This window comes from Leuresthes tenuis, unplaced genomic scaffold (assembly GCF_036924035.1).
Source record: "Leuresthes tenuis unplaced genomic scaffold, fLeuTen1.0.hap1 SCAF_18, whole genome shotgun sequence".
Classification (NCBI taxonomy): Eukaryota; Metazoa; Chordata; class Actinopteri; order Atheriniformes; family Atherinopsidae; genus Leuresthes; species Leuresthes tenuis.
In genome coordinates, this window is record NW_027325372.1 from 19,428,836 (window position 1) to 19,454,977 (window position 26,142).

Consider the following 26,142-nt stretch of genomic DNA (forward strand, 5'->3'; position numbering starts at 1 on the left):
CTTTCATTAACAAAATAATCCAAAGTTTACCTGTAATATCGTGAAGAGTGACATGTTTTCCTTTGTCAGTCATCATTTTTATCATCACTGGAGAACTGTTACTCCCCCTGGATTGAATCAAGTCATCTCTGTAAATAGTTGATTTTCTAGGTGGAATTTAATGGAAATCAACATCTTACCTGGAATCAAATCCTTTCAATGTTTCCAGTCGATTTATGAAAGTGTTTTTACAATTTAAGAATCTGTAATACAAAGTTGAATTCCTTTGAAAAGTTCAAAGACTGAAGTTGAAGATCTCGTTCAGGAACTAAACCGTTTTGACAAACTTATGTTGCAAACGTGCAACATTTCTTTGATTATTGATGTAGTCATCAGTTTACCTTTAAAACTGAAGAGTGTTGCCATTAATGCCCTCCAACTGTGATGCTTGTTGTCAGAAGTGGAGAACTATCACTCCTGGATAGAATCAGATATACTTTATGAATAGATGTTTTTTTGTTTGGAATTTAATGGAAAGTCAACATCTTACCTGAGAACCAAATCAAGTTGAAGATCTCATCCTGAAAATGAACCACTTTGACAGATTTATGGTGCATTATGGTGCAGTAAGTGAAGAAAGTCAAACATGTGAGTGTATGATGGGAGCAGCAGACTTGAGATGTCTTAAAAAACAACGCGTACATTTCTTTCATTAACAAAATAATCCAAAGTTTACCTGTAATATCGTGAAGAGTGACATGTTTCCACTGTTTTCCTTTGTCAGTCATCATTTTTATCATCACTGGAGAACTGTTACTCCCCCTGGATTGAATCAAGTCATCTCTGTAAATAGTTGATTTTCTAGGTGGAATTTAATGGAAATCAACATCTTACCTGGAATCAAATCCTCTCAATGTTTCCAGTCGATTTATGAAAGTGTTTTTACAATTTAAGAATCTGTAATACAAAGTTGAATTCCTTTGAAAAGTTCAAAGATTGAAGTTGAAGATCTCATTTAGGAAATAAACCGTTTTGACAAACTTATGTTGCAAACGTGCAACATTTCTTTGATTATTGATGTAGTCATCAGTTTACCTTTAAAACTGAAGAGTGTTGCCATTAATGCCCTCCGACTGTGATGCTTGTTGTCAGAAGTGGAGAACTATCACTCCTGGATAGAATCAGATATACTTTATGAATAGATGTTTTTTGTTTGGAATTTAATGGAAAGTCAACATCTTACCTGAGAACCAAATCAAGTTGAAGATCTCATCCTGAAAATGAACCACTTTGACAGATTTAGTCATTTTTTAAATGATCAGAGATTGTCAGGTGTGTATGTGCGTGTGTTATTGTAGAAACACACTGCCTGTAGAAACCTGCAGATTAGCTCCAAACAGAAAATCATTAACTTACCTCAGTGTGAAATATTTTCATGTTTACTCCAGTAGAAAAGGTTTTTCTCACTGATTGAAATCCACAAAACCAGTGTAATCAAAGCTGGCATTTAGTTCACAATTTGACAGAAGTATGGTGTTGAAAATACGCTGCAGTGTGTACAGATCATTATGAGTTTAAGTGTGTCATCGCAACAGCACAGTTGAAGTGTTGAGTTGCAGAGACTGACCAACATTCTGGAACATGCCATCTTTGTGACCTCACAGAAGGAATACAGTAAATCAGAGGACATGACAGAACATTCTAGACTCTACATGTGGACATTCCATCATCAGTTTGATTTAACTGGGACTTTCTTTCCATCTTCCTTGCTTTTCCTGGTGCACATGTCACTGTAAACAGTGCTACGTTTATTCGATCATTTATATGTGGCGAAAAAACAACAGGAAGCACATGTTTGAAAGCCTAAAGTATAACCAAATGCTTGCTTTGTTTTTAACAGTGGCAATTGTGCAGTCTACAGTAACAAATGGATTTTATTCTGTTCTTAAGACATCTATGACATGAGAATAAATCCCCAACTTGCCTAAAAGTGAAAGAGTGATGTTTTCCTGCCATCAGTTTGAAAGGATCCTCCTTAGAGTTTAATATCTGGAAACTGAATTTATCTACAATGTGATTGTTAGACTTTAATCACATAAGAATGACTAAAATGCAAAATCTCATTCTGTACATAAACCACTGGGACAAATGTTCTTAAAAATTATGCATTGAGCAGAGTTTGTCAAGTGTGTGTGTATTATTATCATCATTGGAGAACTGTTACTCCCCCCACAGAATAATTTATGACGTTACGTTCCAGTTCGCTGCAGTAAGTAGAGATTTTCATGTGTGAGAGAGCATTATTGTAGCAGCACTTGAGCACCATCCAAGAGTAAAACATTCTTTCCAGATTGAAATCAGTGATTCAAATTGAAATATATGATCTATTTAGAAGTCCAAAATCTCATTCTGTACATAAACACTGATACACTGGTAGGTTTTTAGAAACAGCAGATTAGCTCCAAACAGGAAGTCATCATCTTATCTCAATGTGAAATATTTCATGTTTACTCCAGTAGTCAAGCCTTTCCTCACTGGTTGAAATCCACTAAACCAGTGTCATCAAAATTGACAGCAGAGTTGTAGTGTTAAGTTGCAGGATAGTAACAACTTTCACTTACTTACCATTTGAACTCCCAGCTGTAAATCTTATTCTGTGAGTTCCTTTGACACTGAAAGCAGTGACTGACCAACATTCTGACACATGACTTCATCTTTGTGACCTCACAGAAGGAATACAGTAAATCAGAGGGCATGAGAGAACATTCTAGATTCTACATGTGGACATTCTATCATGAGTTTGATTTAACTGGGACTTTCTTTCCATCCTTAATTTTCTCACATTGTGCATATCCCACTGTCAAAACATGGCACAAACAGCAACATCAAGCATAAGTTAGAAAAACAGCAGTATAAAAACAGGCACATAATATATTTTTACAGTACCTCTCACTTCATATTGCAGTCTGCTAGAAGACATGAACTCTTTTATCAAGGACATATATTCATTGAAATGTAGTGTAGAACATCAGATTTTTTAATTTTTTTTACAGCAACAAGCTCTCTGTAGTGAGCACAAATGTGTCTCCTCTGCATCAGTGCAATAATTTACAACAAGAAATTTAGTAATTTCATATTTTGAATGCATTGATGCTTATTGGCTGCAGTTAAATGACTTAGTTTTCCAGACAACCAAGATGTTGTATTTTTCTAAATGTCATTTCTCATGGATTTGGTGGAACAAATTAGATTTCATGCATTTATATTGTTTTGGGATGATGCCATAAACCTCACACACAAAATGCCATTTCCAAAAATGTTTCAATGCCTTATGATATTTACGAATACATGCAGAATGCAATCATTTGCATTCAAGCCACATTTGTCAACTAAAAATGACCCAAGCTCATTAGCTGTAATATATGCAGAATGTGGTTGGGCATCATTTCTCCAATATTAACACCCTGCCCTGATAAAGATGCGGTAAAGATGGAAGCACATGTTCCCCAGCTGCAGTGTACATCCTTCAGTATTAATGGAGCTTTCACTGAAGTATAATTTACCCATGTTTTATGCACAGTCAAGACAGCCTCTTGACTCTTTAGTCCAAAGGACATGGGCTCCATGTTTCCTAAAAATGTTTAGGTTAGAGATGAGCTGAGATTTGTTAAGCCAGAGATGGCTTTCTGCTTCACTTCAGTCAATATTACATTAACTGAGGTCCAGGGATGGCAGCAGCATTTCAAGATGTTGTTTATATATATTTTAACTTGCTTTAGTGGATGCAGAAATAAACTGTGTTTCCTGACTGGGTTTCAGAGGTATTCCTGAGCCAATGCAGGCAGTTCCATATCAGAAATGCGTCTGTATTCAATGCAGTTCTGCACAACATTCTGAAGATGTTAGGGTTTGTGGGGTTTTCTGTTTTCCTTCCTCTGCTCATTCTCTCTCTCTCTCTCTCTCTCTCTCTCTCTCTCTCTCCTGTTTCTCTGACTTCCTCAGGCAGTGTTCTCAGAGTGGTTCAACAGTGATCCAACTCACCTCCTGCTTAAAACCTGGTTCACTTCCAAGCAATCTGTAACAGAAGATCGTGAACATGTAGTATTTTTCAGCCCTTATAGGATTCTTTTGAAATTCCTGAATCTCATGATATTATGTGTCATTAAATGATGAAATCCCTTAATGCTTTGCAATGTCATGTTGAGTGATATTAGTCTAGTTACTGACTTTCTCCAACTTTGCCTCTGAACATTTGGAGATGCCTCTGAGATGCTGTTGTTGTTTTTGTAACAGCACTTGAGCTGTTGCCAATATGCTTTATTTTTACAGGGTTGTTGTTGTTGTTTTTTGTCCAGGTTCCAGCTTTTGTTTTTGTATAAATGGGTGTGATCTGAACTGTTTGTAGATCAGAATCTATGGAACCAAACTGCACAACCTTTGGACATTGGAGTTGAGCGAAGAAGTGCCAGGAACTGGCAAAAATCAATCTGTGTTTCTAACTTAATTTATTTTCAATCAATTACAGCAGTAAATGAATGAATGGATAAATGAATACTTTGATAACGACCTAGCCCCAACCCCAAAGATAACACATGTATCACATATCAAGGATACCTGCTTGATATCGAGAAGATATTAAATAGGCCTGCATTATAGTGGTGGTGAGTGGTTGAAAGGAACTTTGAAACTTACTCTCCGAATCCAACCAAACCCAAAGAAAATATGTGGCTTTCTTTGAATGCTTGAATTTAAGTTTTTATTCTGGTTACTGAAAATTGTCAAAAAAGGATTTTCAAAATAATTTAATGCTCCGGTTTTTGTCAGTCCTCCCACCACCTCTCGTGATCCGAAATGTCAAACTTGCAGCTTATCTTAACAACACAAAAACGCACCTTGATCCTTTCAAATTCGCAGCAAACAGCAATAATTCGCTCAACTAACGCTGACACACATCTTAGGTCATATGACCCGGATCACATGATATTCGAGCAACTAGAACCCGCCTCTTGTTTGTGATTGGACGACACTCTCCTTCGCCAAACTGTGATTTGTCTGCGGAGGACATCAGTAATTTCACATGTGTTGTTTTTTATTTAACCAGTGTTTTGAAGGTTGCAGAGTAGCATTCGTGGTCATGTCCTGTCGTGTACATTGAGTGTAGTTTGACTCTCCCGTTCTCTTGTATTTAGAGCACACTGTTGAAATTATGCAGCGTTTGTACACTGTAGTCGGTTTTTTGTTGGCTGCCTGTGGTAAGAGACAATATTTATTTTTCCACAGCTTGAATCCAGTCAGCGAATGTTACACGCTGTTATCTCAGCTAGCAATTAGAGCTATTGTTGACCAAAAAATGTTTGGTAATAGCTACGTTACTGTTCAAATAGCTACACAGTGGCCTCACAAGTGGTTTCACTGCCAAGCCAAGCTTTTCCGTGTTAACCTAAATTTAAAAGCTAATTTTCAAGAAAACCACACACCACCTAAAATATGGCTGACGCTGCATTCCACAGTATTGACCAAAGCCTGAAATTTGTTGAGTTTTCGCTAGGGTTGGAGCTCATTTATATAGTCTCACTAACGTAAAACAATGTATTGTCTCTTATTTTGAACGACATTGTTCAGTGAAACTGCCTCTGCTATAGGTGTGAGGACCGGGGAGCAAAATATCTAACCAAATTTAATTTTTTTTTTTAGCTTAAGTAAACTGTACAGTTGACACATCAGAGAAAATGGCTCGAATGTGTTTTTACGTTAGGGCGGTGTCGGTGTTGAGGAAAGGCGGATGCACATGTTTTAAAACACGGTTAAATTGTATTATTCTAAGCCACCTAACTGTTACACTGCTAAGAAATGTACATTTTCTGAAAAATAATATTGAAACCCTTCCCACCTTCAGGGGCAGAGGGAAAAGCCTTCCCATCCCCTCCTGATTTTGGGAAGACCTACCACGTCAAAGGTAAGCCGTTAAATGGCAGATGGTTGTGCTATGTGCACTTTGTGGTTGGATTTATGCCTCTCGTTGCCATTGCAGGTGTCATTTCTCTGCCCTACGCTGAGATTGTGGAGCCATTTGAAGCCTGGTTTGACCAAGCTGCAAAGTCCAGTCGAATAGACTACTACCATGGTGAGAAAACTGTCGCCTCGTGGCCACTTCTCTTGAACATGTCTCTGTAATTTCTGTAATGGGTTAGGTAAGTGTTTCCAAACTGATGTCCTGTTGTGTCAAAGATTAGTGGGCAGACTGCAACTTCATCATGTGAACAGGAAGTTAAAAGGGAGATATAAGCACTTTTTGTGAAGTCTATCTGGTCTTTTTTTTTCTTTATGGTAGATTAAATATCCTGATTACAGCTTCCCTCTTGCAACAGCAGACATATTGTGTACTGTGAAACCTAATAATTAAATGACGAGGCTACTCTTAACAGAAAGTCAAAGCAGAGCCAGGGTCAGGCAAAGCAAAATGGCAAGAATGATTAGATCTGTAGTGTTTTGATCAGATCTAAAATGCACATTCCAGAGTTTCTGCTGCCCTAAAACAATGGAGCTGCAGAAAGTGTCCCTCCTTGTAGTGCATTTTATGTGTAAACTAATGGTAGCACACAGCCACTTCAAAAGAACTAGAATTATTGTGAGACCAAAGTCTGACTTTTGAATTGTGTTTAAACACATTAGTCTGAATTTACCAAAATCTCCCAAAAGGTTCTCAAAACCAGATGAACACACCCTCGTAAGGCTGTTAGGGCCCGACTCACTCAACCAGAAAAAAGGTGCTTCATACATACTGCAGAGTTCCATCAGTTTGTATTTTGTATTCCTCTCCTGTGCACATATATTTTGGACAAGGAGGGTGGTCCCAATTTATTGGCCAGGTTGAACTGTAACTGTTGCAAGGTATTGGGAAGTAAAAGTATATGAGGTTATTAGGTGCCAGAGGTGCCTGACTTTAACATCCTTTTTTTTTTTTTTTTTTTTTTTTTTTTTTCTATCAACAGGTCAGGTCTCTACTTACCAGTTAGGGTCGCAGCAGCAGTTTGGTGTTTCTTATAAAATCACTCCTGAGACCACCGAGGTGGAGCAAAATGTGATGAAGTGCTTCCAGGTGAACGGAACCAAGGATGAAACAGTCGCACCGCAGGCGTCGCTGCCAGATGTACAGGGCTTCCAGGTGTGTGTGTGTGTGTTTGCGGCTGAATAATTTTAACTTCCACTCTTTGCCGTTTTGGGTGATCTGTTGGCAGAGATGCAATACGATATTCACAAGTATGTTTTCGTTAGATTAGAATAACAAGAAAATTCCAACAGCTGGGAGCTGATTCGGCATGTTGCTACTGTAGTTTCTGCTTGGAAGTGGAGAATGAGCTGGAGTTTACTGACAAAGTTGCAGGCTGCAACTTTGCAGCTGAATGAATATGCCCATCCCACACTCTGGACCTTTATGATTAGTCTCATCCCTCTTAATGAATAAGACTGCAACTTGTTGGTGACCTTTAGCATTGTTCCCCACACTGTAACAAGTCGGACTCTAAAATATTTTACTCTAGAGAAAAAGAGATGGTGAACAACTTGCAGTGTGGCAACATAGTCTAAATGTAATGATTTGCTGCTCCTGCGGGTATCAGATGTCACTCTGCTGTTGCTACTGTAAACGGCTGCAGTGTGACTGCATATTAATGGAAAATGTGCCCTTGCCTCCAGCAAGGAGTTGTAGCAGAGCCTGTTCAGAAATGAGACAGTCGGCTCCAGTGGTTTCCTCCATCTGTGTTACGTGGTTCCTCCACACTTGACACGCCTGATTAGGAGCCCGACAGGAGGTCTGGGACCTGTCAGTTCCTATGGGACACATGAACACAAGTTCTGCTCACTTATTTTTCCCCACAGTCTCAAAGAGAAAGATTGGACCCCTTTTACAAAAGCTGCAAGTCTTCTGACCATTTCCACTCTAAATTATTTTAAACCAAGTAATCAGATGGAAATAATCTCTGCGAAGCTGTGTCTCACGAGCACTCTCTCGCAGGATTTGGAAAAGAAATGCTTGGCAACATGAAATCAAAATATATGATAAGATTTCTTTATTATATGCGTAAAATGATACAGTGATCGTCCACATTTGCTTTTATCCATACATACATACATACCATTAGCACAGCTTGAAACAAGCCATCTACTTGGTATAGAAGATTATTGGTTATAGTTGCATGTTTCTCTCAGTCATGGTACTGAACACTCTTTCGTTTTCCACTTTATGTTCTCATAAGTCACTATATTATTTACACCTGTAGTTCCTGAGAATGGAGTATTTTGGGGGTTCCCTGTGCGAGGTTTGGCAGAATGTGACCACTGTGGGTTACAAGAAGAACACCTACACGCTGTGGGTGACCAATTCAGAAAAAGGTGCAGATGGCAAAAAAGGTATGGCCACTCCCCTCCATTATGAGATGATGGGATACAACACACTGCTGGGCTCCCATTACGACAAGTACCTCGTGGACTACAAGGAGTTTGGCATTCATTTGGATCCCAAAGTCTTCTCGCTGCCTGAGGGTTCGTATACTGGCTGTAGATTTAACCGCTCCTTTCAGAACAATCAAAGGGATATAAAGGTTTTTGTTTGTTTTCCTACAGGAATGAGCTGTGGAAGCTTTCCAGGTCCAGGAGTGGAGCACCACATGCTGGCTAATCCAATGAAAGATCTCATCCACACCTCAGCTCCTGGCCACTCACAGAGGATGTTCAACCATTTCAAGGAGAAGTTTCAGCGTCAGTACAGCGACGAATTGGAGCATGAGAAGAGGGAGCATGCTTTTGTTCATAATCTCCGGTGAGTAGAATGTTTCATACTTAACTGTGTTACTTTAGCACATATATTTCATATTGAGGTTCTTGATGGCAGGTCAGTATGGATTCAGGTCTCTGATGACCCAGTGGCTGTTTTCTTGTTACTTCAGTTATGTCCACTCCAAGAACAGAGCTGGGCTGTCCTTCACCCTGGCTCTGAACTCCCTGTCAGATCGCACCATGTCGGAGCTAGCATCTTTGAGGGGAAGAAAACGTGGAAAAACCCCAAACAGAGGGCTCCCCTTTCCCTCTAAACTCTATGAAGGGGTGAAAGTACCCGAGTCACTCGACTGGAGGCTGTACGGTGCGTGGAAGCCTGAAGCGTTTACCAGAGCTGCATCGGTCTGACAGGACATCCAGTTTTTATCTTAACTCTGCCCTTCCAGGTGCTGTGACACCCGTGAAGGACCAGGCCATCTGTGGTTCCTGCTGGAGCTTTGCCACCACTGGAGCAGTAGAGGGCGCTCTCTTCTTAAAGGTGAAAAGAAAAGAGGCTGGCATCGCCGTCACTGGCTCCATTCCAGTTTTTTTTCCACTGATGGGGCTGATTCCTTATTCTCTTTGAAGCCACAGATGTTCCACACGGTGCCTCATCTGTCCATCTTTTGGTTTATTGTCATTGCAATTATGCTAAGTCAAGAAAAAAGGCTCAGCTACATTAGTCCTCATGGAGAAGTTTGTCTTTAAGGCAGAATATTACAGCAACTTTAACAAAAACCAAAGAGTCGACGCATGACTGATAAAACATTACTAAAGTTAAGGGAGTTATACACTTCACAGCGTCAACAGCACGCAGAATGGAAAACAAATCGCCTATTCCAATAAAATGAATGGATAAGATTACCACAGCAAAGTATGAAATAAATAAATTGTTGCAGAAATTAGGATCAGTGTGGCAGAAGTATATTTTGTCATGCCTTCTTATAATCAGTCTGTATTTATTCAGCTTAGTTACATCATTTGTATGTAGCTGCTTATTATAAGAAAGGCGCCTTTCTTATTCCCTGAAGGGGAGAAGAGTCATGCCCCCCTTTAGGGCCGGGGGACGTCCACAACATGATTCATTGTGCAAATTTCAACACGCGTTGGTCAGACTTGACAGTGAGCGTGAATAAATGAAGCTGAGTGAATGTCGGCCTCAGCCTGCTTCTGTCGAACAGAGGCCATAGCTCAAAGACATTCCTTCTCCCGTTACCTAGCAACATGGTCCAAACATAGGACCGGTTTATTATGGGATTCGATGGCACCCTGTTGAAGTGACCAAATTCTTTAACTCTTGGGACGAGCACAACACACGATAGCTTTTCCTGCTCAGGTCCGGGTGGGGGGAGAAGCCATTCTTTACTTAAATAAAATAGTCCAAGCCTTCTGAGAATATTAAAAGTGCTCACCTCAAAGAATCTTCTTAAATTACTGCGTATTAATGATTGACCAATTAATTTAACATTGCTGTAGTGGTGCATGTGGGAAAGCTGGGTTGGTATAAACTGAAACAGGTTGTTATTATTTGCACGTTTAACGTAACTCAACATATTAAACCTTTTGACAGTGTTTTTTTTCTTTTTTTCTTCTCTCTAATGAGAGACTTATCAAAAACAATGAGCCACGGATCAAGGGCTCAGGAAGTGACCTGTTCTGTGAGTACTCCTAATTGTTTTGCAGTGATTGCAAGAACAGTTTAATTTGGCTGGAAGTACTGTTGTGAGGCCCCCGGCAGTCTGTCTTTGTACGTTTGCCAGGAGGCGGTGCATCAGCAGGAAGCGACCTGCACGAATCAGCGACCCCCTCCTTCCCCACAGGCAGGTTCATAAACAGAGCCACTCCCTGGGGGTCAGTTTTAAATTTACCTCTTCGTGATCTCACAGCATCTGCCTAGCAACCCGTAGATAACAGCTGGCGCAGAAATGCTCATTATGAACTTTGCAGTTCCCATCTCAACCCATGTAGACATAACTCAGTCTGTTTTGTTATGTTTTCTTTGTGTCATGGGACCTCAACTCTCATTTCTTCCCTCCTGACCCGTCAAAAACCATGTCTTTATCGCATGATGTGTTTTGTGGAGCCCTGACTTTAGTTTTGGTCATAAGAGGCTTGTGTTAGTGCTATAAAACGTCGGAGCTGGTGACAGTTATGGCACCAAGTGTCAGAGTTTGATTCTTGCAGAACTGGACGGGTTGCTAAATTGTCTGATTTATATTTTTGGCTTTCAGACGGGCTTCCTGCAGGTTCTGTCTCAGCAGATGCTGGTTGATTGTTCCTGGGGTTTTGGCAATGACGGCTGTGATGGAGGGGAGGAGTGGAGGGCGTATGAGTGGATTATGAAACACGGAGGCATCGCTACAACAGAAACTTATGGAGCCTACATGGGAATGGTGAGATCATTTTGCTTTCATGGAGTAAAATAACTTTTTAAACAAGCAAGCTGCTGTTAAAGTGTGTCATAATGGTTGGTGAAATGAAACACCTTTTTGAGGTGTTGGAGGAAGTTGACAGCTCATTTGCCATTTTAACCAGGGCATAAATATTCAGTGTGACATGTTTAAACCACGACTAGACTTCAAATTCCACTGAAATGTGATTTCAGCTGTTTGCTCTGCCTGACTGCTTTTCAACAGGCTCAGTCGGGTTAAAACGGAACTGTAAATGCTGTCAATGCCACAGTGATTTTTACCTTTGGACTCGCTGTTAGTCAGTTAGTTTATTTTGTTTTCTCCCTGAACAGAACGGGTTATGCCATTTCAACTCATCCCAGCTTACAGCACGTATCCAGAGCTACACTAATGTCACATCTGGCAGTGCAGAGGCCCTCAAGCTGGCTCTCTTCAAAAACGGGCCGGCAGCCATCAGTATCGACGCCTCGCATCGGTCATTCGTTTTCTACAGCCATGGCGTCTACTACGAACCTGCCTGTGGTGGGTTTTCCTCAAACTGGTGCTCAGACTTGCTACACCACCTCTCTCCATAAACCTGACTCCTCCTTCTTGTTTTTCAGGTAGTACCGCAGATGACTTGGACCACGCTGTGCTTGCAGTGGGATACGGCACCCTGAATGGGGAGCCGTACTGGTTGGTGAAGAACTCTTGGTCCACCTACTGGGGCAATGACGGATATATCCTCATGTCTATGAAGAATAACAACTGTGGTGTCACCACTGATGCTACATATGTTACGTTGGCATAGATCCTGCTTGTGTCCCTAATGTTAATGATATTCACTTGAAGCCACTTTGTGAGTGCCTGGTCCTAAACTGACACATCAGGGATGTTATTTTTGTGGTGGGGTTGTGTACAGTGCTCATGAGTAGTATTAGCTGCTGTAGATGGGTCCTCAGCGTGCTCTCAGTTTGGAGAACCTGGTGGTTTCCTGAAAGGTGCACTAAAACTAAAAGCTACACAGACGGGGCCACCAGAAAAGCACTTGTTTTTTCTTGTTTTTTTTCGCCATCTCTAAAGAAATTCAAACCTAAAACATTTCACACAGGTGTGCATGAACACTATATTGTTGATATTTACACTGCATCAGTTCTGCCTCGGCCGGCCTAACCCTGTCCATGTTGCTGCACGGTGTTGCAAAGCAGACTCTTTGAACACACCACAGACCATAAACAAACTGTCTGATGCAGCTCTTGCTCAGACTGCTTGAATTTTTTTGTTATTGTTTTAGATAGTGAAAAATATCTTCTTCTGATGTAGCTTTTAGCTTTAACTCACCCATCAGGAAAGCTTCTGATTCTCCTAACTAAGAGCACTCCGAGCCTCATCTCCACTTAACTCCACCCCCTTTTTTTTTTTTTTTAAATCCCCTTCTTCTTTTCAATATGTGAAGATGCAGTTACTGCGTCGAGATAAACTGCCTGGTAATATTGTGTTAAATATCGCTGCTTTGATGCTGCACAACTTGCACACAGAACAAGTCCACTTTCTCATCCAAGTTTATTGCTGGAGGCACAGCACCTCCTTTTCAGTTAGGTAATGTACATTTTGTGACACGATTTTTTTTTTTTTCTTCTTCTTTCTTCAAAAATCATTAATGTGCAGTGACATCTCTGGTTAACTCTGAAAAGACCACATGCTGTAGCCAGCAGTAAGGCATGCTTTCTTAAATCCATGCAGTGGAATGACTGGTTACCACTCCTCATTTGCAGGTTCTTCATTCAAAGTGTATTGGACTTTCATTTCCTTGCCAGTAAAATGATGAACTTAAAATGTCTACAATCCTTTGTCTGAGTAACATCAGAATTCCACAGAAGCTTACTGCACATCCTTTGCTTGTGATGCATGCTTTGAATTTTTTTAGTTTACCCAACACTTGTTTAATATCAGCCCTTAAACACAAGTAACATGTTCTTATCTGAGAGGTCGAAGATGGCATCACAGCCACAGTCGATTTACATTTGAGTATAATTCAGTTAAAGAAAAAAAAAAAAAGTCTACAAACGATACTGGAATCAAGTAACTTGTTACGTGCTGATCAGTTACATCTCATGTTTTCTGTACAAAAAGGTAACTAATACATGCAATCTAATTTTTGCTAGAAATCACAAGAGAATATGAGGCAGATGCTTGCAAAACCGCATTAAGATGCAACAAACAAATTCATTTATTTTTTTTAAAGTAATGCATAAAAAACTAGATCGCTGTCTAGTAAATATGAAGTTTTCATCAAGACTGAGTGCTGCATTAGCCTGCTCTGGCAGTCTTCTTGTGGAATGTTGTTTTTCATATCACTTCTGGTTTAAAAGAACGTACACAAATATGAAATCTGTGCCTCTGTAAAGTCCCAAGATGGACTATTTCTAATGTCTTCCAAAATGTGTCGTACCTCTTTACAAAACTGGGTCAAAGGTACAAATTTATGAAGGATTTACAAAACTATTCCTGACTGTTGGTTCTTACCTTCCTCTACAGAAACAGTAGGCTTCTTACTGGCCTTGGCAGGAGAACTGAATGCCTGCTTTGTGTGCCGGTGCTTTAACACCTTGTGCTAGTTTGGCAAGTGAAACGTGGCTTTCTTGCATAGAGCTCAGAATCACATCCTGACATGTAATTGCATAGAGGGTGTTATGGTACGTAGTCTATCTAGTATCAAAGTTGAGGCTGTTTCTTGTGTGAATTATGGAATGTCTGCATCCTTTTACACACTGTTAGGTCTGGCTTGCGAGAATTTGTAACTCCTGCTTCTCCGTGCTGCCTGCCAGCTGGCCAACGTCATCACACATCTCTGGGTTTTCCTTGGTGGGAGCAAACCTGCGGCACATAAAATACAAAGCAGACAACTGTTTGCATTGTGATTTACATGGGAAAAACCCATTGGCATTTTCCCTGTTCAAATGGGTCTTTGAGCCAAAGCATGACAAAGGTTAAGCTTAAGTAATCTGGATTTTCAGCTTTGTCCATTTCCTACTTAACTTTCTGTAACATGCTCCAAAGCAGGCAGTTTTCCCATAGGAAGAGGAATGAAAGAATCAATATAGTTCTAATTTTACTTTGAACTTTATTTTTATCCCAAATCAGAAAGGATAAAGTCCTATTCCGCTAAAACGCAAGGTATCATTTTAGTACCCAACATCCCAGCTCTCTGCATCCTCCAGTGTGTCGGGAAGGGCTCTGTTAGCAGTTTCGGGCAGCGCCAGGGCAAGGACAGCTCCCAGCAGAGGGGAGGTGCCGAAGATGATGAGGGGTGTAGCTGGGCTCTGGTTATGCAGCATGTTGATCATGGGTGCTAGCACACCACCCATCCTCGCAAACATGCTGGACACACCTATTCCTGTTTGCCTGGGAGTACACCAGCACCAAAAGTTGAAGGAGTGTGTACTTGAGGAAAATATGGGCTAATTAGGAAAAACCTACAAATCTTACCTTACCACAGTGGGGAATATCTCAGCAGTATATACATAGATGACAGCGAAAGAAGCTGTTATGCCAAACTTCCCTACCATGGCAAGAGCAGTCAGGACATTTGGATGATCTGCAGACAAATAGAAGAAAATTGTCCTCACGTTTGAGAAGCAAGTACTTGAAGATGAAAAGTGTGTACTGCATTCCTCCTACCTGCCGGAACCGCAAGCATGAGCAAACAGGCGAGCCCCCCAACAGCTAGGAAGCCACTCAGGCTGAGTCTCCGGCTAAAGGGCAGAACAAGGAGGACCAGAGAGCGAGCTGGGATTTCAACCAGCCCAAACACAAACTGGGTCAGATAGAGGTCTGTCCCAAATCTGGATACACCCAGGGAGAGCCCGTAATACACCAGCACATTCACAAACCTGGAGTTGCAAATGCGGGAGAAATAGGGAGGTGAAGGGAGCAGCAAACATAAATGGTTGTGTCTGTTATGATGCCACTTAAAAGTCAAGACTTGCCAAATGTAGAACAAGATGATCGCTCTCTTTCTCATCTTCGGTGTCCGTACAAGATCCATTGTAGAGTGACTTTGCTTTGCTCCACCTAATATCTCCCACTTTTCAACCTCAAATGCAAGTGGACACACAAGTAAATCAGAGACTGTGGCATAAGCTGCCATACTATATTTTTCATACAGTAAGAAGAGCTCTTTTAAGAGCAACACAAATAATCAGTCTGATTTTCCTAAATTATCTGTGCCATAGATACTCAACTCTTGTGACAAATAAATGAAAAATGATTTCATTTTATTTTTTTCATTTTCTCAAGCGCAAAAGTAATGAAATAAGTGACCTGATTGGCTGTTTCATAGATAGGTGAGGTAAAAGGAAATAAGTTGTCTTCAGTTGATTTCAACTCAAGTGATGAATTTGCATTTGGTGGGTGCTTGAATGGACCTGTCCATGGTGTACCCTGCCTCTCGCCCAATGACGGCAAGGATAAGCTCCAGCCCCAACCCCCCCGCCCCATCCCCTGGTGACCCTGAATTGGATTAAGCGAGTATAGAAAATGGACGAATGAATGGATCACTACTTCAATGCGCCCCAAAGAGCATGAATGCAAGTGCAGAAGGCCATCATACAGCTGGAAAATTTTTTTTAAAAAGGACAGTTAAAAAGAACAAAGCATAAACTTAATGAGTGGCTAGGAGGAATGATGCATAAGCATGCTCAGTCTAGTAAAGGAACTGGCAGACCATTGAAGGAAACCACAGTGGATAACTGCAGAAATCTGTCACCATAAGAAAAAACCCTAGAACCTGTGGCAAGATGTTGTGAAGTACAAAGACACTCTTGATGATATAGATGAAAAGTGTCCAAGTCCACTGTCATTGGATTCCCTTTGAATGGAAACTACTGGTGACTCTTAGGAACCTGAAAGGAAGCCTCTTGAAACTACACATGGATTATAACCCAAAACGCATCACAAAAGCAACCTGTGAGCGTTCTTGGTTCTTTTTTCAAATTAGCCATTTGACCACAAAGAAATTGCATCAAAGACTACAAAAAAACAAAAACCTATGTTTTATAACTGTGCTAGCTTATTAATTTACTTTTGAGAAAATGAAAATGGAGGGACAAATTAAAGTTTGATTTTCTAAATGATTAAAGCCATTTGAAACTACATTTTAGTCACTATGGTGATGTACAGAGGAAAAATATCAAAATTGTGTTACTGTCAGAAGTTGTCCTTCAACACATTAACATGGGCACATTTCTGCTGCGTATAGTCCCAGCAAATGCATTAATTAATCCTGTGCATGAGTGACATTTACTAACAGATGTGTCAGAAATAGTTGGTAATAGGAACAAATAGAACGGTCATTTAGGCTAAGCTGAGCTAAACTAAGCTAGGCTAAACCAACCCAAGGTAAATTAAGCAAAAATAAGCTAAGGCAAGTTAAGCTAAACCAAGCAAAGCTAAGCCAAGCCAAGCTAAGCCAAGCAAAGCTAAGCCAAGCCAAGCTAAGCTAAGCTAAGCTAAGCTAAGCTAAGCTAAGCCAAGTGACTTTTGAGTTTATATATTTTCATAGTATTTGGTGGCAAAAATTAGAATTAAGGCAAAAGAACACTTCTTTCACACACACACACCTGGACAGCGGGGGGTAAGACCCGTCCGTTAACAAGTGCTGCTTTGCGAAGGAGTGCAATGGCCTCCTCTCTCCTGTCATTTGCCAACAACCACCTGGCAGACTGGGGAAGGACCCTAACAGGGGACAGATCACAGAGCAAAGACAGGGAGAGGAAGAAGTGTTGGGAGAAGTGGGGAAGTGGGGAGATGGTGTGGTGTGGTGTGGTGGGTTGGGAGTGAAAGTGGACAGCGGTGACAGAGTGATGGACATAAGGATAGAGGAGGAAGTGAGCACCACAAAGAGGGCATTCATGTATAGCATGAATACACAGTGGATCTAATGTTTAGATGCCAGTTTAATTCCCCACCGTATATAGAAGATAAGCAAGAAGCCTGGGGCTGATATAGCTAGTTGTAATTTTCTCCAGTCTCGTATGAGGTACGCTACCCCAGCTAGGAGCATATAACCCAGGCCAAAGGTGTAGTCTGTGATGATACCCGCCAGCATGCGTCTCTTGGTGCACGTCCATTCAGTACCTTATGGAGAAAAATAATGCAAGGTTTGGAGGAGAGGAGAGCAGAGGAGAGGAGGGGAGGGGAGAGGAGGAATCGTGGGTAGTGGGTTTGAGTGAGGTGTTGAGGTGCTGGAGCTTTAAGGTGGAGGAAAGAGTGGTAAGGGTTTGCAAAAAACAGCATTAAAGTTTGAAGGCAGTAAAAATAAATTGGCTGCAGCTGTGCTTGCCTCTGACATTTCATTTTCATTTAATTATAATATATCCTCATTAATATTACAATACAATCGATTTAACTTCATTGGTATTTCCATCTTCTTAGTTTCCCTAAAACTGGCTTCTTTTTTTAACTCACAGACACAATGTACATGTGGACATGGGTATTCTTAAAAACAACCCCTATCCCTTCAAAAAAAAACACAACCACATAGCACTTCACATGAAAACGTATAGACATATTTGGATGCACAGGGTACATGCAAATTTCATAGAGGGATTGACAGGTTTATCTCACAGCAGTTTCCTGCCCTTCGGTGCATGGATGAAGCAGCGCAGTCACAAATGAAACAGTGTCGTTCGTCTTGGACATACAAAAATTCTCTCACCATTCTTCAGCGAAAACCACCTCAAGCTCAAAGTTGCCCCACCAACTTGAGTTCTGACTGGGCCTGGTCCAAAATCGGTGACGTTGATGTCTGGTTCTGTGTTCTTGGAGTATTGTTTTATGGAGCAGCGTATTAACACAAGTTTTGAACCCTCCATTCCTCATTATAGTTAAAGAGTAACTGTACATTTATGTGAAAACATGGAAAAAGTCCTATTAGTGAGGTTAGCACCAGCGTCATCTCGACTAAGTCAGGCGATGCCTTGTAAACAAAGGAGACATCAGTGCATATTTTGATGTTAAACTAAGGAAATAGCGGCACACTATTAAAAATTGCGAGCCAAAACCTCTGGTTTTCCAATCCACTCATGAATGTGAAAGTCTTCACTGTGGAAAGCATTTTCCAAAAAGTTTGGTGCCCAAAACTCCATTTGTATGTGAACAATAAGCACACAAAAAAATCTGCAGTTATCAAAAATACCCATCTCCATGTGTACAGGACAAAGGGGTTCAGGTCAGAAAATTTATACTACTGTCAAGTGTGTTTGCTGAGGCGTGATCCTTACTTAGCATAAAGATTGAAACCGTAGGGAACCAGTAATCCCAGCTCTGTCCAAATTCAGCACAATCTACTTCCAAGTACCTCTGGAGTTCTGTGATGCCATGTGTTCTGTCTGTTCAGTCTGTACAAATATGCTTTAAGTCAGGAGTGCTAACTGATGAATCTCACTTCATCATAAACTTGAGGCACACGACCAACTGTTAATTAGCATAAGCACCCCAGCAGTGATACTGATATGAGTGTAAATATACTTAAAGTCCAAGCTAGGTGCTCCATGATGACAGTTGCAGGAGAACGGGGAGAGGTGGCGTCTCGTCTAATTATGGAGAGATCTCCCACCAGAGCTGTATGTAAGATGCAGCAGTTGCTGAAGGAACATCTTGAATGTGAATGTCAGTGATGACTTATTGTACAAACACCTGAAAATATATACGTTTTTCATGTATCCTTACATTTGTATTTTTAAATAGTACTTCATTTTAGTGCACAAAAGTAAGAATCCAATTACTTGTGGATAATTCCTCCACAAAATCTAATTAAAGTAAAGTAGTGTACTGCTTCTCGTATGATGTCCGGAGAGCATTAGAGGGGCTGGTAGGCAGCTTTTTTTTTTCTTTTTTGGCTGTTCTACTGTTTCCATTCTTTTCAAAGTTAACTAACAGCTGGCTGTAACTTGAGATTTTCCACACAAACATGAAGATGGTTTTGATTTCCAAGTCTAACTCTTTACAAGTAAGTAAAGCATAATGTTAAGTTGACTCTAAAACTTTGGTCACATGCATCTAATTTTAATCTGATGGGTTTTGATGAGATCTAAGAAGAGAAAAAAATCTTTGGAAATTGTAACTGTAACCTATCAGGTTACAATGCAAAAATTAAATGTTATCATATGTCCTCAGTCCTTTTCAGGACTGAATACTTTTCTACACATTTAATACATTTGTTCCTGCAATGCTATCATGTCAGCAGTGTTTGAGTGTGTTTGTGTGGTTTGTACCAAGTACAAAAGCATTGATGATGACTCCAGATATGGTGGTGCCAACTGCAAAGCGAAGAATCACATAGACAGGAAAATTGGGTGCAAAAGCTACAGCAACTCCAAAGACAGTCTGGAGAGCGATGGACAGCAGCAAGATGAAACGCCGGCCGTACCTTAGACGGAGAGATGAGATGGGCATGAGTCTACTGGAAAACATGTATAAAGCATTAAGGAGCCCTTACTGGTTACATTTACGGCGTGATCATTAAGTTTGGATGGTCTATTTGAAAGTTTGAAACAATCGAATGTTCAAAAGAAAAAAAAGAAAACATTTTTCGAAGCTGAAAGGCCTTTTCTGCCTTCCGTTGTTCAATTGGTCATTCAAAAATGCCGGAGCAGAAGACAGCTGCTCCATATGTGTTTGAGTCATGGCGAATTAGCCACTAAGCAGGCAGTGTACAAAAACAGGCATGTTTCATGATGATTTCATTGAGTGATCAAAAAAAGGCGAACTACAAACGAGGCACTTCGGGGAGTTCAGGAGCAGTGTTTTATGTCAGAGAGAATAGCTTTCTTTGGTGTGGACATCAGGCTTTTTAAGTCTGCAGACCTTTTTGCATGTTCAGAAAAAAAGTTAGTAACATCAGTGTAATTGAGTCCTCATTATATGATTTACTCTCTAATTTAAAGTCTTGACTGGGCAAAAGGTAATTTTGTGCTGTGCTTTCTTCCTTCGAGTGGTGATAGCAGATAGTGACTTGCTGTGTCTTAAAATTCTCCTTTGTGACTCTTATACATAGAGCCATGACTGTTCAGTTGCAGCTGTTCAGCGTTCACTGAATTAATTCAAAGTCAGCCTAATAATAAAATCCCATTTTAACATTGGTAACATGTTAGTAAGATGGTTTTATGTGTTACAAAACATATCATGAGGAAAATTGGCTATCGGTGCTGTGGTTGATGTTTTACAGAGCAGGACCTGCAGTCTCAGGAAGCTGAGGTGAAACAGCCTGAATGTTCTACGCAGAAGATTGGAGGAACCAATCCACTACCTGCACGGTCAGGCTTTACAGCTAATGTGCATGCGCTGTTGAAAAATCTTAGAAATGAGAAGCTAGCACAAGACGGCAGGTGGAGATGACAGAAGAAGCAAGATGGAGGAGTTACTTGGTGTGTTTGGCTCTTGTTGTGAAGATGGCGGAGCTGACATGTTCTGTTTATTAGAATGTGAGAACCCAAAATCAGATTCTGTGAGCTTCAGAGTCTACAGGCACAAGTTTGTTTTTCATGTATTTTGTCTCTGTCCCACTCTTATTCCTAATTGCTGCACTCAAGCGGTGAATCTGCTACTGCACCGGGAGCTGCCTTCTATCAGCCAGCCAAGCAAAGAGCGATAAAGTTCAAATGCTAGAAAGACAACCCTCTCCTATTCTGATATTTACACTTGCACGCGACATTGTATGATTTAGTTTCCTCCTCTACTTCAAACATGAACAGCTGAATTCCCCCCAAAATTTCATCTGGCTGTGGTATAGAATTGTGGAGACAAGGCAGGAAGTGTCAGCTGCTCGTAATCTGAGATGTGGGCGGAGCCAGATTAGCATATTCATACATCCCCAATCGTTGAATGAGGAAAAAAGTGTAGTCGTTTTAAGGGCACGAGTTTTATTACACGAGAAATACTTTTGCATGTCCAATTTTGAGGAAGTTGAACGAGTTTTCACGGGATTAAAGAGTGCTGGAGTGCAACTTTAAAATTGGGTTTCAAGTTGTGAAAGATAGTCTGTGATGTGAAGAGTAAAACAGTTGGAGAAATCTACTAACAATCTAAAAAACATCTATGATCATATAAATGTTTCTTTGCAAGTAAAACTGTGTGGAAGTTTGCTCTGTTAAGCTGGATCTGTTTAAACACACCTGTTTCTTGTAATGAATGTGCCAAATATAAACCTTTGTATTGCTACCGAGAGCCATGTGTGATCTCTGTTATGACAAAATGTCAAATTCCAAAATTAAATGACCAAGAATGCATCTCAAGGGAATCAGGGGTGCTAAGGCGCTAAGATTTCACTGAACTGTTAAACTGCCTTGTAAGTCAGAAAGTCTGTCCTTCCACTTCTACTCACTTTAATGCCAGACGTTGCACTCTATTGGAATTCTTCAAGTTTTGTCTTGTACGCTTGGCCTTACACGAGTCTAATCAAAGAACCCGTAGATACGGTATTAAAAGCTCTAAAATTACAAATGCGTTTGTGTGTCGTCATTATCTTTAACGTTAGCATTTTCACCAGCTTAAACGAGAATTAAAAAAAAAAAAATTCCTGAAAAAGGTTGGTATTTTAGCATTTCTCTAAAGACATTATGTTCAAGGCACAAACATCACCAGTGAGAAAGGTCGGTCCAACTTCACAGTTTTAGTCAAACTGTCATGTGTATCTTTGGCCCCTGATCTAACTGAGGGTGGTGTGTCAGCTGCCCTACTTGCATACAGCAACCACATGCCAAAGAACTCCAGCTGCATCTGCCTTTTGAGGCTAAGCTTTGATGCAAAGGATTGTACTGTGTGTAGTATCTATAGAAAGTCAGAGTTTTAAGGCGGTACAGTGAAAGAAAGCCACAAAGCCTACCTGTCAGCCATGACTCCGAACACCACAGATCCCACCAAGAGCCCAGACATGTAGATAGATGATCCGAGACTGTTTAGTCCAGCTTTGCTGCACACCAGGTCCCACTGACAGATGGAAAGAGCAGGTAGTTTCTGTGCTGTTACCGAATCATGTAAACTTTGATTTCTTAGATATAGACGGCTGAGTTCACTCATTTTTTTCCAAAGAGATTTCATTTGAGGTGATACTGATCTTGCATTATGTAATGGTACTAAGACAGGATCACCAGCTTTTTTAAATAAAGGACTTTCCATTTTGATTTGTGTGTGTGTGCAATTTGAAAATGTTCATAATGACAGCGGGATGGAAACACAGCTGTAGTAAGTCGACAAAGAATTAGAAAACTTCCTAAATGCAACGCAAAATGACACAAATGTGGCCTTCAAGATATGCAAAGCAAAGCAAATAAGACAGATAAAGACCCAAATGTGACTACAGAGACTTACAAAACCACTAAGGGATGCAAAATAGAGCAATATTTGCAAAATTACTACCAGGAGAGAGAAAACAACCAAGATCATACAAAATATGACTAAATAGGGACCACAGACATGAGAAATGATCAAAATGAGACACACCTATTGTAACTAAAAACCATGAGAGAGATGTAAAATTACCTCAAAGTGCTGAAGTGATGCAAAACACTTCCAGAATGCCTTTATGGACACACAGAACAGCCACAAATCCTATCTGCAGGGTGTGTGGTTGTTTTTTTTAAAAGTATTTTTGTCTGTGTCTTTGGTTGAAGAGTGTGTGTGCATGTGAGTGTGTGTGTGAGAGTGTGTTCTTGATTTTATAACCTCATTAGGTCTGTGACTGTTTAAGATTACTCATCTTGTGGGGACCAAAGCCTGGTTCTAATGAGGCAAAACTTAGGGCTAAGGTGAGCTGAGACTGTGTAAATGTTAGGTTTAACACAATGATCCGTCTATGTGTTGCAGGTGTCAGAGTAAAGTAAGAGAGTAAATTTGCATTGTAACAGTTGATTGTTGATAATAATTCCAACTGTACCTCGGTGACAGTGGTGCTTTGAAATATCTCCTTGCTGTAGACCCATCCGTGGCCACACGGGACGCGCTCCGTCCGGTTGCCCTGCAGCAGCACATCCGAGGAGAAGCAGGAGGTGTCCGAGAGGCTGGAGTTCAAGGCGACGGTAGCGAGGATAACGGTCTGATTCCCGACTCCTGAACTGGAGTTCTCCCGGCACTGATGGGGCGGCACGGCTCCAGTAAAGATGCTCACCATCATATGGAAGGCGAGGAGGATCTGGGGTAAGCAGATCCATATGTACAAAATCTTCTGGTATTTGCCAAAGCCTCCGATGGCAGCGAGGATTTGGTCGAAATTCATCTTGGTTGGAAATGTATGAGCAAGATCGATGGCTCGCTCTTTTTAAGTGGATCAGCCGGTGCAGGGGAGGCGGGAGGCTGACTGTAATTAGGCCTATACCCGGCAGACAATGAGTCAAAGAGGCGGTGAGGCTGTGGTGTGTTATTCACGAGGTCATTAAGGTAAATCTGTCTCCATGTGGTCCATCCGGGCGAACTCTACCAACTTCTGAAAATATCTGAATTGAGTCTAAGCGTGAACCAAACTGATATCATCTTCCCACTGGCACACTCCCACCTACCTACATGCAGCTCCACTGCCTCCAAACATAGAGTTCACACAGGTTGGTTCAGTTCTGCCAAATAATGACAACCTTAAACAAAGTTTCTCTCTGCAGATTCCCAACATCACGTGGAAGCCAGAAAGGTGGATTAATCAGATGGACGGAGAACTAAATGCAAAATAGTACACATTTCATCCATAATTCAAGCAAAATAATAATAAAAAAAGTGAGAGAAGTCATGCATCTGACAGCCCATCCGGTGTTGTTTTTTTCTGGTACCCTCGTTTTCCACTCGATGTAAATTGTGGAGGCATACACACACGAATGGCAGCGGAGGCGCGGTACATGGTGTGACGTATGTGTTACTTACTGTACAGGGCAGGGCCATAGTAACATAACAAAATCACTAAGATCCTCCAATGTGATGTGCGTCCGCGGTGCGCTGTGATCATGCAGGCGACCACGGTGACCGGTGTTCATTATGGAAACAATGTGAACATTTCCTGGACATGCTGCCAGTTGCCAGGCTTTTGTGGAGTACAATACATAATATAGGCTATAGCATCTCAACCCCATGCATTGACAATGAAAAACGTGCCTGTTTTCCTCACAGGCCCTCTGCTGCCATCTACTGGTTGAACAGGTAATCTCGTGTCAGAGGCTTTGCTTAATCAACGGTTCTGAAAAGGCAGGGTCCTGTAGTGTCTGTTGATTTGCCTTCTCTGATTTCTAAACCAGTATTTTAAATGCAGCATAAACAACAACAATATGAATAAAATGATTATTTTTGGGTAGATTTACGTAGGTGCACTCTTTGATATTTCTTTGGATTAATGAACAGGTTGAAGATTGAGGCTGTCGTACGATGCACAGATTACAGTCGTCCCTTAGATGAAAATGCTTAATTATACAACAACACTGTTACAAATTAAATGAAACAACTTGCATTACTAATGCAATGAAATGTCGGCCAGTACAACGAAGCAGATCCACACAACACACCATATAAACTCTGACAACACTGTATTGATAAAAGGCTTGTCTTCTTCAAAGTGACCTGACGTCATTATGTAATAAATGGTGATCTGCATCATGGAGCAGATGGGCTGATTTTGATACAGAACAGGCCATCACATAACGTGAGTGTTTGCTTCACTCTATTTGCTTCCTGCATGTTATAGGATTGATTTGAAAGATTTTTGTTGTTGGTTTTTAAGGCTCTTAATAGTCTGGCCCCAGGTCCTGGGCATAGGACCTTTTATGTCATCGCAATGCGTTTCGAACACTGAGATCAGCCAACCAGATGCTCTTAGATGTTCTAAGATAATGGAGGTGATCAGGCCTTTGGAGAGGCTCCTAACCTGCTCAGAAACCTTTAAGACTCACCTCTTCTTATTGGTGTTTAACTCAAGTAGTGTTTAACACTTTGATGTTACCTTGTATGTGTTATTTTGAACTGCTTTTCTGACACTTTTAGCCTGATCTTTTCATTGTTTTTATTTCTGCGTTTTTACGGGATGCTACTTCTTTGTTGATCTTGGTTTATGTAACTTCTGTTTGTTTTAAAGTTTTTCTTGTATACATGAACTTGAAACGCACAAAATCAGTGGGGAGAATAATTTAGGAGATGAAATCATGACGAGGGTCACTGTATGTCGGTCGCGGTTGAGGAAATGTGGTTCGACCTTTGTCATTTTGATTTGTATGGAAAACAGAGGCTCCTCTCTTCTGTTTATTCTGTATTTAATAATTAAAAAAACTGTTCATATTTTGGAAATGTTGTGTTTTTAGTGAATAAGAATGCAACTTAAGATTTGAGTTAGTTATATATTTTCTAATCATCCATTTCATATTATGTTCTAAAGCCAAATAAAACCAAGAAACCAAACTTTCGCGTTATCTTTTAAAATGGTTTTAAGCAACAGTTTTCCAGATATTCTGAAAGACTTTCAAAGTTTTTCTTTGGATACTGGCTGCTCTTTCACTCATTTTCAGTGCAGTCTTTTTACCTGACCAGTTTCATATGAATATGCTTTGTTTATCTTTATTTTTGTGGTTAGCTATCTAACACTGACCTTTGCACCTAACTCAAGAGATGAACCAGTGCCATGGTACACATAACAGACAACTTAGCAAGGAACCCATTTTGACAGGTCTTATGGAGGGATGAATCCCCCCACAGCCCGGACCTCAACATAATTGAAGCAGTGTGGGATCATCTTGACAGAGAATGGAACAAAGGGCAGCCAACGTCCAAAGAAGAGCTTTGGGATGTCCTTCAAGAAGCCTGGAGAACTATTCCTGAAGACTACTGAGAGAAATGACAGAAAGCTTGTCGAATAGGGTTCAGGCTGTGTTGAATAATAAAGTTAGACATACCAAAATATGACTTTCAAGCCTGTTACAATCGACAAACTCTATTT

At 40.7% G+C, this 26,142-nt stretch overlaps 2 protein-coding genes across 2 annotated transcripts; one reads left to right on the top strand and one right to left on the bottom strand.

Annotated features, from left to right (window-relative positions):
* Positions 1-5,014: 5,014 nt before the first annotated feature.
* On the top strand, positions 5,015-13,019 carry LOC140274678 (digestive cysteine proteinase 1). Its single transcript, XM_072370052.1, has 11 exons — positions 5,015-5,231; positions 5,876-5,935; positions 6,011-6,103; positions 6,972-7,144; positions 8,259-8,520; positions 8,602-8,797; positions 8,925-9,118; positions 9,201-9,292; positions 11,025-11,186; positions 11,537-11,726; positions 11,807-13,019. Exons 1-11 carry the CDS (start codon positions 5,186-5,188, stop codon positions 11,992-11,994), a joined length of 1,656 nt encoding a protein of 551 aa, XP_072226153.1. The 5' UTR covers positions 5,015-5,185; the 3' UTR covers positions 11,995-13,019.
* Positions 13,020-13,087: 68 nt separating this feature from the next.
* LOC140274677 (solute carrier family 22 member 13) lies at positions 13,088-23,838 on the bottom strand. The gene is made up of 9 exons (XM_072370051.1): positions 23,119-23,838; positions 22,069-22,172; positions 19,460-19,614; positions 17,153-17,321; positions 16,805-16,919; positions 14,865-15,279; positions 14,673-14,781; positions 14,376-14,588; positions 13,088-14,060 (listed from the first exon to the last, which is right to left on the bottom strand). Exons 1-9 carry the CDS (start codon positions 23,455-23,457, stop codon positions 13,958-13,960), a joined length of 1,722 nt encoding a protein of 573 aa, XP_072226152.1. The 5' UTR covers positions 23,458-23,838; the 3' UTR covers positions 13,088-13,957.
* Positions 23,839-26,142: the final 2,304 nt, after the last annotated feature.

Bases quoted from the DNA above. Each gene is read 5' to 3' on its own strand.
- LOC140274677 (XM_072370051.1), bottom strand. From the start codon at position 23,457: ATGAATTTCGACCAAATCCTCGCTGCCATCGGAGGCTTTGGCAAATAC. The intron at 14,589-14,672 runs GTAAGATTTGTA...GTGTACTCCCAG, and splicing joins ATATTCCCCACTGTGGTAAG to GCAAACAGGAATAGGTGTGT. The intron at 14,061-14,375 runs GTACTAAAATGA...TATGTGCCGCAG, and splicing joins GCAGAGAGCTGGGATGTTGG to GTTTGCTCCCACCAAGGAAA.
- LOC140274678 (XM_072370052.1), top strand. From the start codon at position 5,186: ATGCAGCGTTTGTACACTGTAGTCGGTTTTTTGTTGGCTGCCTGTG. The intron at 6,104-6,971 runs GTGAGAAAACTG...TTCTATCAACAG, and splicing joins TCGAATAGACTACTACCATG to GTCAGGTCTCTACTTACCAG. The intron at 9,293-11,024 runs GTGAAAAGAAAA...TTTGGCTTTCAG, and splicing joins AGGGCGCTCTCTTCTTAAAG to ACGGGCTTCCTGCAGGTTCT.